We start from the raw sequence: 20,306 nt of genomic DNA on the forward strand, positions 1-20,306 counted from the left end.
TATGCCTAGGAGATGTATAGCTGGGTCTTGAGATAGCACTATTTCTTATAGCCTGAGAAACAACTTCATTGATTTCCAAAGTGGTTGTAAATGTTTACAATGCAGCAAGGATCCCCTTTCTCCACATCCTCTCCAACATGTGTTGTTCCTTGAGTTTTTGGTCTTAGCCATTGTGATGTGTGTAATGTGAAATGTCAGGGTGATTTGGATTTTCATTTCCCTGATGACTAAAGATGTTAAGCATTTCTTTAATTGTTTCTCTGCCTTTTGATATTCCTCTATTGAGAATTCTCTTTTTAGTTTTGTACCCCATTTTTAATTGGATAACTTCATTTGTTGCTGTTTTTCCTTTAGTAGTCTTTCATTTTTTAAATATTTATTTATTTATTTATTTATTTATTTATTTAACTTTTATTAATTACACTTTATTCATTTTGTATTCCCCCATAAGTTCCTCCCTCCTCCCCTTTTGATCCCACCCACCCTCCCCTTTCTGCATGCATGCCCCTCCGCAAGTCCACTGATAGGGGAGGTCCTCCTCACCTTCTTTCACTTCTTGAGTTCTTTATATATTCTTCGTATTAGACCTCTGTCAAATATAGGTTTGGTGAAGATCCTTTCCTATTATGTAGGATTCAGTTTTCTTCTAAGTTCAGTGACCTTTGCTTTACAGAAGCTTTTCAGTTTCATGAAGTCCCATTCATTGATTTTTGTTCTTAGAGCCTGTGCTGTTGGTATTCTGTTCAGGAATTATTCTCCTGTGCCAATCAATTCTAGGCTCTTCCCTACTTTTTCTTCTAACAGGTTTATTGTGTCTGGTTTTAACTTGAGGTCTTTAATTCACTTGGACTTCAGTATTGTGGAGAGTGAAAGTATGGATCTATTTGCACTTTTCTACATGTCAAAATCCAGTTATATCAGCACCATTTGTTGAAGATGCTATCTTTTTTCCATTGTATGGTTTTGGTATCTTTGTCAAAAATTAGGTGTCCATAAGTGTGTGTGTTTTTTTCTGTGTCTTCTATTTCTGGTATCCTCTTCATTGATCCACCATTCTGTTTCTGTACCAGTATCATGTTGTTTTCATCAGGGATGGCGACTCCTCCAGACAATCTGTTGTTGTACAGAACTGTTTCAGCAATTCTGGGTTTTTTTGTTTTCCATGTAAATTTGAGAAATTTTCTTTTAATATCTGTAAAGAATTGTGTTGGTAATTTGATGGGAATTGCATTGGATCTGTAGATTGCTTTTGGTAAGATGTCCATTTTTACTATGTTAATCCTCCCAAGACATGAACATGAGAGAATTTCCATCTTCTAATATCTTCTTCAATTTCTTTCTTCAGAGACTTGAGTTATTTCCGTACAAGTCTTTGACATGCTTGGTTAGAGTTACACCATGGTACTTTATGTCTTTTGTGGCTATTGTGAAAGGTGTTATTTCCATAATTTCTTTTTCATCCCATTTATCTTTTTGACACAGGAGGGCTGCTTATTTTTTGTACTTCTCATGTATAAAAAAGACAAATTAGGAAATCATGAAATTTTCAGGTAAATGGTGGGACCTGGAAAGGATCATTCTAAGTGAGCTGTCCCAGAAGCAGAAAGACACACACGGTATATAGTCACTCATATAGACATATAATATAGGATAAACCTACTAAAATCTGTACATCTGTAGAAACTAATCAAGAGAGAGGACCCTGACTAAAATGCTCAATCCCCATCCTGAAAGGCAAAGAGGATGGACATCAGAAGAGGAAGTAAACAGAAAACAACCTAGGAACCTACCGCAGAGGGCCTCTGAGAGGCTCTAACCTGCAGACTATCAAAGCAGACACTGAGACTTATGTCCAACTGTTGGGCAATGTGCAGACAATCTTATGTAAGAAGTGGGAAATAGTAAGAACAAGCAGGACAGGAACCCCACAAGGAGAGCAACAGAACCAGAAAATTTGAACACAGGGGTCTTCCCAGAGACTCATACTCCAACCAAGTACCAGGTATGGAAGTAACCTAGAACCCCTGCACAAATGTAGTACATGACAGCTTGGTGTCCAAATAGGTTACATAGTAATGGGAAGAGGGACTGCCTCTGACATAATCTGATTGTCATTCTATTAGATCACCTCCCCCTGAGGTGAGAGCTGCCTTACCAGGCCACAGAAGATGACAATGCAGCCATTCCTGATGTGATCTGATAGACTAAGATCAGAAGGAAGAAGAGGAGACCTCCCCTATCAGTGGACTTGAGGAGGGCCATGCATGAAGAAGGGGGAAGGAGGATGGGACCTGTAGGGGAGGAGGAAGGGTTTCATGGGGGGATACAAAGTGAATAAACTGTAATTAATAAAGATAAATAAATAAATAAGACAAATTTGTTTCCAGCTACTTTGCTGAAGGTGTTTATCAGCTGCAGGAGTCCCCTGGTAAAATTTTTGCAATCAGTCATGTATACTATCATATCATCTGCAATTAGTGAAACCTTGATTTCTTCCTTTCAAACTGAATCTCCTCGATCTCCTTTGGATGTCTTTTTGCCCTAGCTAGGAATTCAAGTACTACGTTAAAAGATACAGAGAGAGTGGGCAGCCTTTCCTTGTCCCTGTTTTCAGTGGGATTGATTTAAGTTTCTCTCTGTTTAGTTTGATGTTGTCTATAAGCTTGCTGTATATTGCCTTTACTATATTTAGGTAAGTGCCATGTATCCCTGATCTCTCCCAGAGTTTAAAAATAAACCAATGTTGCATTTCATTAAATGCTTTTTTAGCATCTAAGGAGATTATCATTTGTTTGTTTCTTTGTTTGTTTTTCCTTTCGGTTTGTTTATATGGTGGATTAAATTGTTGGATTTCTGTACAATGTACCACCTCTGCATTTCTGGGATGAAGCCTAATTGTTCATAGTGGATGATATCTTTGATGTGTTCTTGCATTCTGTTTTTGATATTTTCTTGAGTATTTTTTTTTTCAATGCAGTTTATTCAGGAACCTTGAACAATCATCTGACCCTGGGGAAAGCCAGCCCACAGCTTAAATAGCCTCTGGGTAGCCAAACCCAGCATGCCACGTGGGCAATGCAGATAGGTCCACATACATGGAAGCAAGCCAGATCCTCAGCCTTAGCCAAATATGGAGTTGTTTGTGACAGAGAGTACTCACCATCGGGAAGGTGGAAGGCGGAAACCAGCTCCATCTTTAAGGCACAGCATTATGTAGCTCTCTACAGTTCCCCCTTTTTGTTTTAGATGCATCAGGCAAGAGTAGAGGTCTGATCTCTGATATTAGAAATAAATTGGGAGTTTGTACCGATGGTCATTTAGGTGTCATCCACCCAAAGAGCATCAGACCCGTCCGATACCTTTTACTCAGAGGCGAGACCTGGGGCATCAACCAGCATGCAATCAGACATACTCTTTTCTTGAGTATTTTTGCATCAATATTGATAAGGGATATTGGCCTGAAATTCTCTTTCTTTGTTGGGTCTTTGTGAGGGGTAGGTGTTACGATGATTGTGGCTTCATAGAATGAGTTTGGCAATGTTCTTTCTGTTTCTTTTCTGTGGAGTAGTTTGAACTATTAGTGTTAACTCTTCTTTGAAAGTCTGGAATTCTGCACTAAAACCATCTGGCCCTGAACTTTTTTTGGATGGGAAATGTTTGATCAGAGCTTCTATTTCCTTAGGGAATATAGGGCTATTTATTTTATTTACCTGGTCTTGATTCAGCTTTGGTAAGTATAATCTATCAATACAATTGTCCATTTCATTTAGATTTTCAAATTTTGTGGTATATAGGCTTTTGTAGTAAGACCTAATGCTTGTTTGGATTTCCTCAGTGTCTGTTTTTATGTTCCCTTTTCATTTCTTATTTTCTTGTTTTGGATGTTGTCTCTCTGCCTTGTAGTTAGTTTTGATATGGGTTTGTCTATCTTGTTGATGTTATTAAAGAACCAGCTCTTGGTTTCATTGATTCTTCAAATTGTTTTTTTATGTTTAATTTATTGACTTTAGCCCCGAATTTTATTATTTCAAGCCGTCAACTCCTCTTTGGAGTGTCTGATTTTCTTTTTTTTTCTGGGGCTTTCAGGTGAACCATTAAGTCGCTTGACTCTGGTGTTTGAAATTTCTTCCTGAGGGTGCTTAATGCTATGAACTTTCTTCTTAGCACTGTTTCATAGTATCCCATAAGCTTGGGTATGTTGTGCCTTCATTTTCATTGAATTTTCAGAAGTGTTTAATTTCTTTCTTTATTTCTTCCCTGACCCAGCTGTCATTGAGTACTGTGTCATTCAGTTTCCATGTGTGTGAAGACTATTTGCTATTTCTGTTGTTGTTAAGTCCATCTTTAATTCATGGTGGTCTGATAGGATACAAGGGATTATTTCAATCTTCTTGTATCTGTTGAGGCTTGCTCTTTTACCAACTATATGGACAATTTTGGAGAAGGTTCCATGAGGTGCTGAGAAGAAGTTAATATTTTTGTGTTTGAGTGAAAGGTTATGTATATGTCTGTTATAGGTCCATTTGACCTATTAGAGGCATTGTTTCTTTGTTTAATTTTTGTTTTGTTAACCTGTCCTTTGTTGAGAGTGGGCTATTAAATTATCTTACTCTTAACATGTAGGGATCTATGTGTGGTTTAATTTTTGTTAATGTGTCATTTACAAATGTGTGTGTTCTCATATTTGGAACATAGGTATTCAGAGTTGTAATGTCTTGGTGGAATTTTCCTTTGATGTTTATGAAGTGACTTTCCCATCTCTTTTGAGTAATTTTGGTTCAAAGTCTGTTTTATTAGATGTTAGAATGGCTACTCCTGCTTGCTTCTTGGTCCATTTGCCTGGAAAAATTTTTTTCCAGACCTTTACCCTGAGGTAATGTCCATCTTTGTGACATAGTTGTGCTTTTGTATGCAACCAATTGTTGGGTCTTGTTTATACATCCAATCTGTTAGTCTGTGTCTTCTTATTGGAGAGTTGAGTCCATTAATGTTGAGAGTGATTAATGACCAGTGGCTGGTAGATCCTTCGATTTTGTTGTTGGTTGTGGCACTGTGTTTGTGTATTTGGCTACTTTTCATTTTGCTGTAGTGAGATAACTTATTCCCTCTGTTTTCCTGAATGTAGTTAGCTTTCTTGGGTTGTATTTTTCCTTCCAATGTCATCTGTAATGCTGGATTTGTGTATAGATATTGTTCAAATTTCCTTTTGTCATTGAATATCTTGTTTTCTTCATCTATGACAACTGAGAGTTTTGTTGAGTATAGTAGCCTGGCCTGACATCTGTGTTCTCTGAAGGTCTGCATGATACCAGTCTATTTCCTTCAGGCTTTCATAGTCTCTGTTTCTGATGGGTGGGCCATTATATGTAAACTTGGCCTTTTCCCTTGCAGCTTTTCTTATTTTTTCTTTGTTCTGTATACTTACTGTTTTGATTATTATGTGGCAGAAGTATTTTCTTTTTCTGACCTAATTTATTAGGTGTTCTGTATGCCTCTTTTATGCTTACAGGCCTCTCCTTTAAGTTGGGAAAATTTTCTTCTATGAATTTGTTGAAAATATTTTCTGAGCCTTGGAAACTATTTTCCACACCTTTCCCCTCTATTCTTGTTATTCTTTTATTATTATTATTATTATTATTATTATTATTCATACACTTTATTCACTTTGTATACCCCTGTGGTTTCCTCCTTCCTCCTATCCCAAGCCCTCCCTCCACACTCTGCATGCATGCTCCTCCCCAAGTCCACTGATAGGGAAGGTTTTCTTTTCCTTCCTTCTGTACCTAGTCAATTCGGTCTCATCAGGAGTGGCTGCAGTGTCTTCTTCTGTGGCCTGGTAATGCTGCTTCCCCCTCAGGGAGAGGTAATTAAAGAGTAGGCCAATCAATCCATGTCAGAGCCAGTTCCTGTTCCTATTACAATGGAACCCACTTGGATACTGAACTGCCCTGAGCTACACATGTGCAGGGGCCTTAGGTTATCTCCATGCATAATCCTTGGTTGGGGTATCAGTCTCAGGAAAGACCCCTGTGCTCAGATTTTTTGGATCTGTTGCTCTCCTTGCAGAGTTCCTGTCCTCTCCAGATCTTACTGTTTCCAACTTCTTTCATAAGATTCCCTGCACTCCGCCCAAAGGTTGTCCATAAGTCCTAGCAACTGCATTGTAGTCTTCATGGCAGAGCCTCTCAGAGGTCCTCTGTGTCAAGTTCCTGACTTGTTCCCTCTTTTCTCCTTCTTCTGATGTCTAGCCTCTTTGCCTTTCTGGATAGGAATTGAGCATTTTTAGCAAGAGTCCTCCCTCTTGATTAGTTTCTTTAGGTGTACACATTTTAGTAGGTTTATCCTATATATTATATGTCTATATGCATGAGTATATACCATGTGCATCTTTCTGCTGCTGGGATAGCTCACTCAGGATGATCTTATTCAGATCCCACCCTTTACCTGAAAATTTCATGATTCCCTTGTTTTTATATTGCTGAGGAATATTCCATTGTGTAGATATACCACAATTTGTGGATCCATTCCTCCACTGAGGTGCATCTGAGCTGTTTCCAGTTTCTGGGTATTACAAATAAGGCTGCTACAAACCAGACACATTAAACTGCTTAGAAGAAAAAGTGGGTAAGAGCCTTGAACTCACTGGCACAGGAGACAACTTCCTGAACAGAACACCAACAGCACAAGCTCTAAGAGCAACAATTAATAAATGGGACCTCACGAAACTGAAATGCTTCTGTAAAGCAAAGGACACTGTCATCAGAACAAAACGACAGCCTACAGATTGGGAAAGGATCTTCCCCAACCCTATATCTGATAGAGGACAAATATCCAGTATCTATAAAAAACTCAAGAAGTTAAACAGCAACAAATCAAGTAATCCAATTTAAAAATGCAGTACAGAACTAAACAGAGAAATCTCAATGGATGAATATCGAATGGCAGAGAAACACTTAAAGAAATGCTCAACCTCATTAGACATCAGGGAAATGCAAATTAAAACGACCCTAAGATTTCACCTCACACCCATCAGAATGGCTAAAATAAAAAACTCAAGAGACAACACATGCTGGAGAGGTTGTGGAGAAAGGAGAAACCTCATCCACTGCTGGTGGGAATGTCAACTTGCACAACCACTCTGGAAAACAATCTGGCACTTTCTCAGATAACTAGGATTAGCGCTTCCTCAAGATTCAGCTATACCACTCCTAGGCATATACTCAAAAGTGTCTCAAGTACACAATAAGGACATTTATTCTTGTTCTTCTTAAGTTTTGTCTGTTGATGTTGTTTTTGATTTCTTTGATGGTCTGTGTCAGGAATTTTTTAGATTCAACATTTTCTTTGACAGATACATCAATCTCTTCTGAGTATCTTCTTTTTTTTTTTTTGGTCTTGGAACACGTTTTAATGTGATGTTTCTGAGAGAGCAGCTGTGGCTTCATTTAGTAGAATATTTGAACATTTTAGTTTCAATACAGCAGTTGGGTTTCTAGAACAAAAGGTGGTTAAAGGGACAGAAGTGTGAAAAAATGTGAAAAGATTGATTCTCTGTATGGTATTTGAGTCTTATTTTATTTTTCTGCTTCGATTTTACATTAAAAGTAACAGTTACTGCTTCTGATGTCTAAGGTTTCACCTTACATCCATTAGAATGGCTAAGATCAAAAACTCAAGTGACAACACATGCTGGAGAGGATATGGAGAAAAGGGAACCCTTCTGCATTGCTGGTGGGAATGTAAACTTGTACAACCACTTTGGAAATCAATCTGGTGCTTTCTCAGACAATTAACAGTTGTGCTTCCTCAAGATCCAGCTATACCACTCCTAGGCATATATCCAAAAGATGCTCAAGTAGACAACAAGGACATTTGCTCAACCATGTTCATAGCAGCTCTATTCGTAATAGCCAGAAGCTGAAAACAATCTTCTGAGTATCTTACACAACTGAGATTCTTTTTTTCCATCTCTTGTAGTTTGTTGGATATGCTGACCTATGTAGTTCCTGTTTTCTTCACTAAGTTCTTCCTCTCCATGATTTCTTTCTTTTGTGCTCTCTTTAATTTTTCCCATTCTATCTTCAGATGTTGAATTGTTTGTTTTTCATTTCCTTCACCTGTCTGACTGTATTGTCCATTTTTTCCTTCAATTCCTTCAGCTGTTTGTTTGAACATTTCTTTTTTTTATTTTATTTCTTTCTGTGATTTGATTATTTCCTTTCTAAAAGACTCAAAGTGTTTGCCTGGATCTTCCTGTATTTTTTTATGAATGGCCATTCTCTCTTTGACTTTATCTTCCTCTATTTCTTTATAGATGGCCCTAATCTCTTTGACTTCATCTTCTTGTATTTATTTAATGATGGCCAAAATCTGTTTAAATTTATATTCCTCTACTTTTTCATGTATTTAATTTTTTTTTCCTCCATTATCCTCTCCATACACATAAAAGTAAGGTCATCTTGAATTTCACTTATGATAGGGTTTCCAAGGCTACTTGACCCTGGATAACTTGGTTCTGGAGATTCCATATTGCTTTGGCTTTTGTTGGTTGTACTTTTATGCTGGCCTCTACCCAGGTGGCTGTCTCAGGGTTGGCTGTTATTTTCTGGTACCTGCTGGAAACCGGGGGTAAGGAGAATCACCTTGGTAGGGAGCTGGTTTTTCCTGCAGGAGGCCTCCTCAGCTTTTTGGGTATGGTCACTGAATGGCCAGTGCTGCTCTGGAATTGCTACAGCTCACCTCAGGCCTATGAGCCTGTGAGGTAATTGTGGTTTTTGGTAGTCAGGGGTGTGCTCTCCTCTCACCAGATGTCTTGAAGCCAGCTGCCCTGCTGCTGAGTTTCTTGCTCCGAATTTAGTGAACTGCTGCTTGTTGCTACTATTGAACCATGTTTGCAGGGCACAGTTCTCTTGACAAACCAGGGATCATGGTGGTTTGTTCAGTTTGGCTATCAAGACTGGTTGTGCCATGGAGCAGTGTCTGGGGGCTAATCCCAAGGATCTCAGGCTTCTGTAGGTTTGAAGTTAGAAGTCTATGTCCCAGTACCCAAGCGTGAATCAGTTGCAGGTGAGCACAGCATGCATGCATGCTGTAGGAGGCTGGAGCCTGTAGGAAACCAGAAACTTTTCTGTAGCTGGGTGTCCCTAGGTTGGACCTCATGTTTCCTCCACTGTGAAAATACTTCAAGACAGGATACCCAGTCTGTGGTGTTTTGCCATCCACAGTTCAGGCTGGGATTGTGAGTAGAGCATGGAGGTGTGGGGAGTGGCTCCCCGCAGGTGACTGGGTGACTGCAGGAACAAGGGAACTTTTCCTTAGAACTTCTCAGTGTGTGTGGAGTGTCAGCTGGGTGCCCTGAGGTTAGAACTGATGTTTCTCTCAAAATGGGTTTTCTCCTGACAGGGAAACTCAATCTCTGGTGCCCTTGGACCCACAGTTCTCTCTGGGATAGTGAGTAGGGCATGCAGGTGGATCTCTGGGCTGGAGGCTCAGTGCCTGCCAGAGCCCAAGACCTTTTCCAAGGATTGTCTGGGTGACCTGACTTAGAACCCGATTACTTCCTTCACTATGGACTTTTCTCTCAAGGAAATTTTAGTCTGTCGTCTTGTGGAGCCCACAGTTCAGTTTGGGACAGTTATCAGAACACACATGTGTGAGGCTCTGGGAAGGTGACTAAGTGACTGCTGGGACCCAGGAACCCCCAAAAATGGGGGTTCAGCTGGGTGACCTGAGAATGGGCCCATTGCTTCCCACACTGTGGGTTTCCTCTCACCTGGAGAACACAATTGCTAGGGCCCAGAGTTCAGTCTGTTGGTCATTGTACAATCACTGCTGTCCTGCTCCTCAGACACAGTGTCCTCTAAACTCTGCCATCTTGGATTCTCTGAATATCAAATATTTTAGGCACAGATTAAAATTAAAAAATTAATAAGGAGTAACTGCTTCATGTTTATTAATATAATCATGTGAATACACTAATTCTAATGAATATGAAAGTGATGGAGAGATAAGTGAGATTGCTCAATTGAGATGTGTGTCTCTATCATAGAATGGGACACCTGCAAAGAAATGACAAACAAATGCACTACTACTTAGTCTTATGAATCAACTTAAAAAATTTAGTAAGATTCTTTGGTATGCTTTAAACTTATCTGTGTTTATATGCTTAGACACATGAGTGTTTGTGTGTCTGTGTATGTGTGTGTGCTTATATGTATGTGTGTGCATGTGTGTGTGTGTGTTTGTATGCATGTGTGTATGGGTATGTGTTTATACACATGTATTTGTATTTCAAATTATTCAAACATATTTAAATTCACTCTCATATTTTCTGAATTTGACATGTCTGGGTAATCCTATTAGTGATGCTGAATTGCTTTTTAGTCACCAAGTGCACTGAGGGCCACTGAAGCATACAGACTTCACAGTGTGAACACACCTTCTGTCCCACTCCTGCCTTCTTACCTTCACCTGAAACCCTTGACTAGACTCTACTCCTTACTTTAAGAGAGAGATCACCAGTGAACTTGAGGTTAATTTTTGAGGCTTATGATTCAAAGGTCATGAAATACATCAGTGTATCTTCTGGAGAGAGTGAGATATTTGCTGGCATAATTTTAACAAGTGCTTTCTAGAGTGTTCACTTTGCTTCTTTAGGATAAGTCATTGAACCTAGAGTTCCCTGATTTGAGTAGTCATAGCTGGCCGGCTTTTCTTGTCTGTTGAGTACAGGTGTCACAGTTTATTTCTCACGCCCTTCATATGTTTACATGTCTACTGGGTATTTGAATTCCTGCCCTTACGCTATTGAGTGCAATCCCCACAGAGCTACCTCACCCAGTTATTTCTTTTTATTCTTTCTTCTTTTAATTCTTCCTCTTCTCTTATTGCTCTTTTTAAGTCTTCTAATGAAGAGTATGACTGCATTGTGGCAGACAGTTCAGAAAGTACATTCACCTTTTAACCCGGTGACCATCGCTTTGTTCTTTGCAGCCACTATTGCCTTGTGATTCATTCCAGTCTCATCTCTTCCTAATTTTTTTCATGAAATTTACAAGTTATAGAAATACTGAATACCTTCTCTTTTTACCTACCTAGATAATGATATTTCCATTATTAAGTTTGTGGATATGGAAATACATTTTTTTCAAATATTGAAATAATCTTATATTCTATACCTAGCATTAATCTAAACTGGAAATTATGATTGTTTCTTGTTGTCCACTTGAGCTTGGTATGCATTTAATTCAAAACTTTAAATATATTTTATAGGTAAAACTTATTTGTGTTTATATGCTTGTATACATGAGTGCTTGTGTTTGTATGTGTGTGCTTATATGTATGTGTGTGCATGTGTGGGCATTTGTGTGCATGTGTTTATAGGTGTGTACACATGTATATGTGTAGAGGTGTGTGTGGTGTGAATGTGTGTGTGCCTGTAGATGTGTGCATCTGTGTGTGGACATGTGTTTTTGCGTGTGGGAGTGAGTGTATATGTGTGAGGAGGTATGTGTGTGTGGAGGTTTGTGTGAGTATGTAGTATGTGTAAGTACGTATGTATGCTAGTGTGGTGGTGTGTTTTTGTGAGTGTGTTCCTGTGAGTGTATATGTGTGTTTTTGTGTGCACGTATGTGTGTGTATTTGTGTGTGTCTCTATGTTGTGTACATTTTTGTGTGTGTGCTGGATTTATGGAGTTAGTATGGAAATGTTTTTTCCCTTTTATATTTCTATCACTGTTCTTAGACTTAGCTTTGTTTCTGTAACTTAATAATTCACCAATCACACTTTTGTTTTTATCACTTTCATTTCAGAGATGCAGTCCTATGATGACCTGAACCGATGGACAGCAAACAAACTTGATGCTGTTGTTGTGGGAATAGAGTAAGAAAATGACAATTTTCATGCTATGGTCATAGCCTTCCCAGACTAGATTTGGTTTACAAAACAAGTCACTTAAGCCTCAGTCATGGTGGATCCCTGTTCTGAGCTTAGGTTTAAATTATTTTTTTAACATAGAAAGTGCAGCCACTACAGTCTTGGGATGTGTTTAACTTGAGCTACTAATTAAAACGCTGTAGGTTAGATTTACTCACAGACTTAGTAATGTTAGAAGATCAATGTTGGGACTTTCAAGTGTTCCACAATAAGAATTCTTCATATATCATGACTTTGACCCAAGTTTCCATCATATACCAAGGATGGGAAGATACATGTTACATTAACATTTACTGAATGTACTCTATTTATGAAACCTTCATCATGACGGTGAATGTTTCCTGCTAACTCCATAGTGCAGGATGGATTTACAGAATTGTGGACTGAACTGAATATGCTGAAAGGAATCTCTTTACTGTAAGTGTAATAGAATCAAGTAAATATACTGGAAGGATCAGTGCTGTCCTTGTAATCAATCCTTGAAGCAACTAGAATAATTACATATATTTTCAGATATATCTGACTTACAATCTTAAGGATGGTCTGGCTTTCCTGTTGTAATTTTAACAATACCTAGCACATTATTATTTTATAGAAGATTTTGAAATGGTGTGTTATCTTAAATTTACTTTAATAATTGTATATGTCTTTAGGCACTTGTCATTATTTATCTTGGCATGTGTTCATATATTTAAATTATATATATATATTTAAAATATGTAATTTATATTTTTTAATTTTAAACATTGAGACATTATTTGAACTATAAATGCCCACAAGTGATCTATAAATTATCATCCTGAGTGAACTATCCCAGAAGCAGAAAGATACACATGATGTATATTCACTTATAAGTGGATATTAAACATACAATATAGGATAATCATACTAAAGTCTGTACACCTAAGAAAGCTAATCAAGAAAGAACCTGGTAAGATGCTCAATCTTCATTCAGAAAGGCAAATGAGATGGACATTTAAAGAGATCCTCTGAAAGACTCTACCCAGCTGGCTTTAAAACATATGCTGAGATTCAAAGCCAAACTTTTTTCAGAGTGCAGGGAATCTTATGAAAGAGGGAGTGATATATCTGGAGGGAACAGGAGCTCCAAAAGGAGAGCAAAATAACAACAACCAAAAAATATGGGTACAGCGGTCTTTTTTAAGGCTCATACTTCAAACAAGGAACATACATAGAGAGAACTTAAAACCTCTGCACAGAAGTAGCCCATGGTCTCAGTGTCCAAGAAGGTTCCCCAATAATAGGAACAGGGACTGTCTCTGACATGAACACATGGAATGGCTCTTTGATTGCCTTCACCTGAGCAGGGAGCAGCCTTAGCATTCCACAGAGTAAGACAAAGATGCCAGCCCTAATAAGATCTGGGAGACTAGGGTCAGGTGTAAAGGCAGGAGGACCTCCCTTATCATTGGACTGGGGGAGGGGCAAAGGAAAAGAAGAGGGAAGGAGGGTGGGATTCTGAGATGTCTAAGGAGCTACAGCTGGGATACAAAGTAAATAAACTGTAATTAATAAAAATAAAATTAAAAAGGACTATATGAATAACATTGTGTATATTGGTTTATAAATAACTAAAGCATTATAATAGTTTAAAATGATACAGATAAATAATAAGACAGTCCAATTGAGGCATGTTCCTATAACACATACAAACACCCACACATACAGAATAAATGATCCAATAGTATATTCTCTTAATAATCAATTTGCAGTGTTTTAGGAAGGCCCATTAGTACAGTAAAATAATATTAGGATGTCTTTAATTATGTAAAAATATTTAAGTATTACTATTAAATATTAAATAATATTATTTCTACATTGATTCAAATTCTCTGGTTTGTGAAATGAAATTCTATATTTTTATATTATTCTGACTGAAATCAATTCCCAAATGAATGTACCTATTTATAATTGGAGACCATATTCTCTTATTTTACATTTTACTGGGAAATTCTATCAATAATTATGGATTACTTTTGAGTCAGCAACTTCACAGAGGGCCTGATAAATTCTTCAGACACAATGAGGGTGAGGTATCATCCTCTCTCACTCACTATAGTATAGAACCAGTGCTAAGTCTATTTGATAGAATTAAAGGTTCAAAATAGGGACCAATGTAATTAACATATCTGTTGCTGAAATTGAAAAAAAATCTGTGGTTTTTCTTATTTTTGTTGTTGTCTATGTTTCTGTGTAAAGCTACAGGCTTGCTCCTCAGTATCCATTCCCAGCTGCCCTTGAAGACTGTGTTCTTGTGGTCAAGTTCCTTCTCCAGGACAAAATCCTTGAAAAGTATGGAATAGATCCTGCTCGCATTTGTATTTCTGGAGACAGTGCTGGGGCTACGTTGGCAGCAGCAGCAACTCAATTGGTATGTCGTGTTTTTATAGAGTTTTAACTATTCTGCCCTGGTGCTGACATGCTGAGGCCATCACTGCTCCTGTCTGTCCACAGGGTTGCTCCTTGGCTGCTTCAAGTCTTTACATCTCACTCTAGCAGCTGCACTGGGCAGCACAAGCAAACTCCTGTTACTCTTTTTGTACCTGACTCTACATCTGTGAAATAGCTAATGAAATTCTATGAGGTGGCCTACAAGACAGATCCAAAAATAACTCAAGCTTTTACCACACAGTATTTGATAGTCAGATCACGTCTTTGCCAGACCACGGCTTTTTTTGGTTGAGGAGACATTGTTTAGCCATATAACTGCAGCACTTTCCTTCCAACATTTGGAAGGCCAGAAATTAAAGAAAGTCTCTTTGTATCCTTAGAGTTTAATAACATTCAGATATTCCATAGTAATAACTACAATCTTCCCAAAAGTGCCAGTGTGACTCCACAAAGGCTGCTGGAAAAGGTAAAAAGCAAAGGTTTGTTATAGATCCACTTCTGTGCCCTGCAATTTCAAATGATCCTGGTCAGGTGAGACCTGTTATCCATCTACATGGCCAACACTGAGACCTGTGAAACTGTTCCTAGGACAGCTCTTAAGTCCTGGACTAACTCAGGCAACAGGAAGTTTTCCATAATTGCTATTTAACCAAAGGGTCTGAGCTGGAGCTCCTGGGAAGGAGCTTCTCTGGGAAATTCGATATGTGATATTCTGAAAGAGTTTCAGTGCATTGGGATCCACTGTTTTAGGTGTCTAATAATAAAGAACAGTGTTATGAATACACAGTATCAAGTACAGACAGATATTCCTATCATAAAAGTTCAGTAGCTTTAGTACAATGGGTATTGAAAGAAGAGACCAAGTGTCTCAGGACTGCATTGTAATACTAACATTTGGATCTCAGATACTGTTCTTCCCAGTCATTCCCTTTAAGGCTTCAAGTTTAAGCTAGCATGTTATTTTCCTGGCGTTTCTTTCTGCTTCTTTTGATTGAAACGTGGAAATTTGAAGTACTGCTAACAAAGCCATTATTATTGATCATTTTTTCTAAAATGTGAAAAATTTCATTTATAATGTTTTCTATTTTGTATAAATGTGCATACATAAGTAAGTGCTGGTTTGTGCTCAGATGTGTGCTCAAGCATTCCTTATTTACTTTTGATCTCTTCTGATTCACTCACCTTAAGCTGCAGCATTCTGACAAACCAGGTGGCCAGTGGAATCCAGGGCTGCACTTGTCTCTACCTTACATTTGCTGACCCGTGTTCATAGCAGCTTTATTCATAATAGCCAGAATCTGGAAACAACCTAGATGTCCCTCAATGAAGGAATGGATACAGAAATTGTGGAACACTTAAAAAATGGAATACTATTCAGTAATAAAAAAGGAGAAAATCATGAATTTGAAGGCAAATGGTGGGAATTAGAAAAGAGCATCCTGAGTGAGGTATCCCAGAAGAAAAAATACACACATGGAATCTACTCACTTATAAGTTGATATTAGATATATAATATAATATAGGATAAACATACTAAAATCAGTACACATAATGATGCTAAGGAAGAAGGAGGACCCTGGGTGAGATGATCACTCTTCAGTCAGAAAGGCAAATGGATGGACATCAGAAGAGTAAGAAAATGGGGAACATGACAAGAGCCAGCACAGAAGATCTCTGATAGACTCTACCCAGCAGGATATCAAAGCAGATGCTGAGACTCATAGCCAAATTTTGGGCAGAGTTTAGGGACTCTCATGAAAGAAGGGGGAGATAGAAAGACCTGGAGGAGACTAGAGCACCACAAGGAGAGCAACAGAACCAAAAAAAAAAAAAAAAAAAATCTGGGCCCAGTGGTCTTTTTTTGAATATGATAATCTAACCAAGTACCATGCATGAAAATAAACTAGAACCCCTTCACAGATGTAGCCCATGGGAGCCCAGTGTCCAAGTGAGTTCTGTAGTAAGAGGAGCAGTCACTGTTTCTGAAATGAACTTAGTGGCCTGATCTTTTTAACCCCCTCTCCCATGTGGTGCAGCCTTACCAGGCCACAGAGCAAGACAGTGCATCCAGTCTGATGAGACCTGATAGGCAAGGATCAGACAGAAGGGGAGGCAGTCCTCTTAGTGAGTGACTGGTGGAGTGGCACAGGAGGGGGGTGTTGGAAGGAGATGATGGAGGGAGCAAGCTGGGATAAAAAGTGAATAAATTATAATAAGAAAAAAATTAATTAATTAAAAAAGAAGAATCTACCAATACATTTGGGATCACCCTTGCTTGCTTATGGAGGAGCCATCACTTGCCTCTCACTCTGTTTTGGTTCCATGTGCCATACTGTTTTCTCCCTGACTCTTCTGATAATACTGCACTCCTTTTTTAGATCAAGAGACTGTATAACATTCTCTTAAGAAATTATTTCTTTCTGTAAGTTGTGGAATCTTGAACCTATTGTGTATGTGTATTTTGTATTTGGCCAGATACATTTTTATGTTTTCTTTATTTATTATTTTTTCTTTTTTTATTATTATTGGTTACATTTTATTAACTCTGTATCCCAGCTGCATCGTGATCCCTCATTTCCCCTGAATCCCATCCTCCCTCTCTCATCTCCTCCCTGTACCTTACCAAGTCCACTGATAGGGGGGGACCTCCTCCCCTTTCATAGGACCCTATTTTATCAGGTATCTTCAGGACTGGCTGCAAAGTCCTCCTCTGTGGCCTAGCAAGACTGCTCCTCCATTGGGGGCTAGGGAGGTTTAAGAGCCTGCCATTGACTTCCTGTCAGAAATAGTCCCTGTTCCCCTCACTAGGGAAAAACCAGTTGGTTACTGAGCTACCATGGGCTACATCAGAGTAGAGGTTCTAGGTTATATCCATACAAGGTCCTTGGTAGAGTATCATCTCAGAAAAGACCCCTGTGCCCAGATATATTTGGTCCTTGTGGAGCTCCTATTCTCTCCACTTCATACTAACTCCCCCTTCTTTCATATGATTCCCTGAACTCTTCTGTAGATTTGGTTATGAGTCTTAATGTCTGCTTTGATATACTGCTAAGTAGTGTCTTTCAGAGGCCCTCTGCAGTAGGCTCCTGTCCTGTTACTTGTTTTCTCCTATATCCAATTTACATCTCATTTGTCTTTCTAAGTGAGGATTGATCATCTTACCGCAGTCCTCTTTCTTGTTTATCTTCTTTAGGTGTATAGATTTCATTATGCTTTCTTAAGATTTCAAATAATCTTCCCATTTTGGATAAATCAACTTCTTGGATGAGGGCCTGTCCTTGACCTAAACAGATCTTTAACTCTCCCATGGAGGGCTGTAGATGCAGATATCTGTGGTTATGGCACTACGGTAGATGCACATGAACTGCCTAAAGAATGACCCGTCAGACCTTACTGCAGGGTCTTGCCTGAATTTGCATAAGTAGAAAAGCAAAGGAAGGAGAATCTTCCTTCATCTGCAGACTCAGGATTTTCTACTTCTCATAAAGACAGGGCTATATACACCAACATTCCATATCATTGTCTGCTTTATTGATTTTGTAAAATACCCTGTGTGTTTTCCTAAAGCTAGGATTCATGTTTGAATTGTTACCTGTATCATATTAAAGTTCCATTTTAACTTATATGCCAAATTTTGATTTTTTTTTTAATTTTTCCAGCTGTAGCTTTTTTTTTTTTTCTCAATGCAGTTTATTCAGGAACCTTGAACAATCTTCTGACCCTGGGGAAATCCACCCCACAGCTTAAATAGCCTCTGGGTAGCCAACCCCAGCGTGCCACGTGGGCAATATAGATAGGTCCACATACAGGGAAGCAAGCCAGATCCTCAGCCTTACCCAAATATGGAGTTGTTTGTGACAGAGAGCACTCACCATCACGAAGGTGGAAGGAGGAAATCAGCTCCATCTTTAAGGCAGGGCATTACGCAGCTCTCTACAGTTTCCCCTTTTTATTTTAGACGCATCAGGCAAGAGTAGAGGTCTGATCTCTGATATTAGAAATAAATTGGGACTTTGTACCAATGTTCATTGAGGTGTCATCCACCCAAAGAGCATCAGACTTGTCCGATACCTTTTTCTCATAGGCGGGACCTGGGGCATCAACCCGCATGTAATATTTTTAAATGTTATTTTTCATATATACATATTAACTTGTATATGATGTGTGTGTGTGTGTGAGTGTGTGTGCATGTATTTTAAGCTTGATGAACATGGTGACATGTACCTATGACCTGAATACTTGGGACACAGGGAATGGAAAACAGTATATTTCCAAAACAATATGGTATGTTCAAATGTAGCCCCCCTGTTATCACACAGGCACACACTTACACATACACATGCACACACACACATGCACACACACATGCAATCACACACCCAAAAATGAATTTTTAAGACCTAGTCTTAAGCATCGCTTCTCTGTTATCTTCTCTGGAAACCCCTGGCAATGTTTTGTTTGATTACCATAATGTGAATAAAAGTGTGTGAGTAGGCTAGCTTGCACTCTATTTTCATTGATGAAGGTAGAATGACACATCCTCACATCTCCAAAGCAATGAGTAAATGTGGGGAAAATAATCACTAGTGTTTGTATTTTATGAATTAATTTATGCTAAGTTATTAAGATAAAACTATGAATACCTTTGTATAAAAATTATTGAGTATTATTTCTATATTTACAGCTCCAGAATCATCCAGAGTACAAAGATAAAATTAAAGCACAAGCCTTGATATACCCTGGACTACAGTTTATTGATATAGCGATGCCATCCCATCAAGACAATGAACAGGGTCCAATAATGTCAATGGAGATGGGAGTTAAATTTTTAACCCTGTACTTGAATGGAAACTCATCCCTGAAAAAAGCTATGCTGAGAAATGAGCACATGCCCGAAGGATCAAGACACCTGTTCAAGTTTGTTAACTGGAGTGACTTTCTTCCTGACAAGTATAAAAAGAACCATATTTACACGGAACCAGTTCTTGGAAAACTAAAGGCTTCCTATCCAGCACTCTTGGATAGCAGGCTGTCCCCTTTGCTAGCCAGTGACTCCCAGTTACAGAGTTTGCCACTGACCTACATCCTCACTTGTGAACATGACATTGTAAGAGATGATGGATTTATTTATGTTGCACGGCTTAGAAATGTTGGAGTTCAAGTTACTCATGACCACATTGAAGATGGAGTTCATGGAGCCATAACACTCACCACACTACCATATAATTTACAATTAGCATTAAGAATAAGAGATAAGTATATTAATTGGTTAGAAAAAAATTTATAAATCAAGTGTGCATGTAGGTAGGTAGTCATTAGTAATTTAAGCTAAAGTTTAGTCAACATGATTATTCCTTGAGTTTTAGATAAACTGAAATTTAGTTTAGTGCAAAAATCATTGTGGTTTCTGATCTGATATAGTAGGACCCTGAAGGGAGAGGAGCCCCACAAGGACACCAACAAAACATAAAAGGCTGGGTCTGGGGACCACTACAGAGACTGATGTATCAACTAAAGATTATGCATAGGGATGAACTAGACTCCTTGCTCAACTGTAGCCCAAAGACAATTCAGTCTCCAAGTGGGTACCCCGATAAAGGGAAGAAGAGTCATGAACTGTGTTTCATGTTCCTTGAGGGCTTCTCCCTGGTGGGATGACCTAGCCAGCCCACAGAAGGAAGATCCAGGTAGCCCTGATGGGACTTCATAGGCGAGGGCCAGACATTAGGTGAGGAGGAGAAATTCCCTGATCTGTGGACTAGGGAAGAGTGATGGGGAGGATGAAGGAGGGGAGGTGGAACTGGTAAAAGATGAGGGAGGAGGCTACAACTGGGATAAAAAGTGTATAAATTGTAAAAAATAATAATAAAATAATGATCATTGTGTATGTTGGAGAAACATATTTATTTCTTTTAACCTTAGTCACTGATGGAGTGAAGGCATTTGCTTATTATTCCCA

At 38.6% G+C, this 20,306-nt stretch overlaps 1 protein-coding gene across 1 annotated transcript in view; it reads left to right on the forward strand.

The window, feature by feature from the left end:
* Positions 1–20,106, forward strand: part of LOC110542033 (arylacetamide deacetylase-like 2) — a 38,034-nt gene extending 17,928 nt beyond the window's left edge. The window contains exons 3-5 of the mRNA XM_060376938.1: positions 11,812–11,881; positions 14,156–14,327; positions 19,032–20,106. Of these exons, the coding sequence (XP_060232921.1) occupies positions 11,812–11,881; positions 14,156–14,327; positions 19,032–19,634 (845 nt within the window). The 3' untranslated portion in view covers positions 19,635–20,106. The remainder of the gene's footprint in view (positions 1–11,811; positions 11,882–14,155; positions 14,328–19,031) is intronic.
* The last annotated feature ends 200 nt before the right edge of the window (positions 20,107–20,306 follow it).

This window comes from Meriones unguiculatus, chromosome 2, assembly GCF_030254825.1.
Source record: "Meriones unguiculatus strain TT.TT164.6M chromosome 2, Bangor_MerUng_6.1, whole genome shotgun sequence".
In the NCBI taxonomy this organism is placed as follows: Eukaryota; Metazoa; Chordata; class Mammalia; order Rodentia; family Muridae; genus Meriones; species Meriones unguiculatus.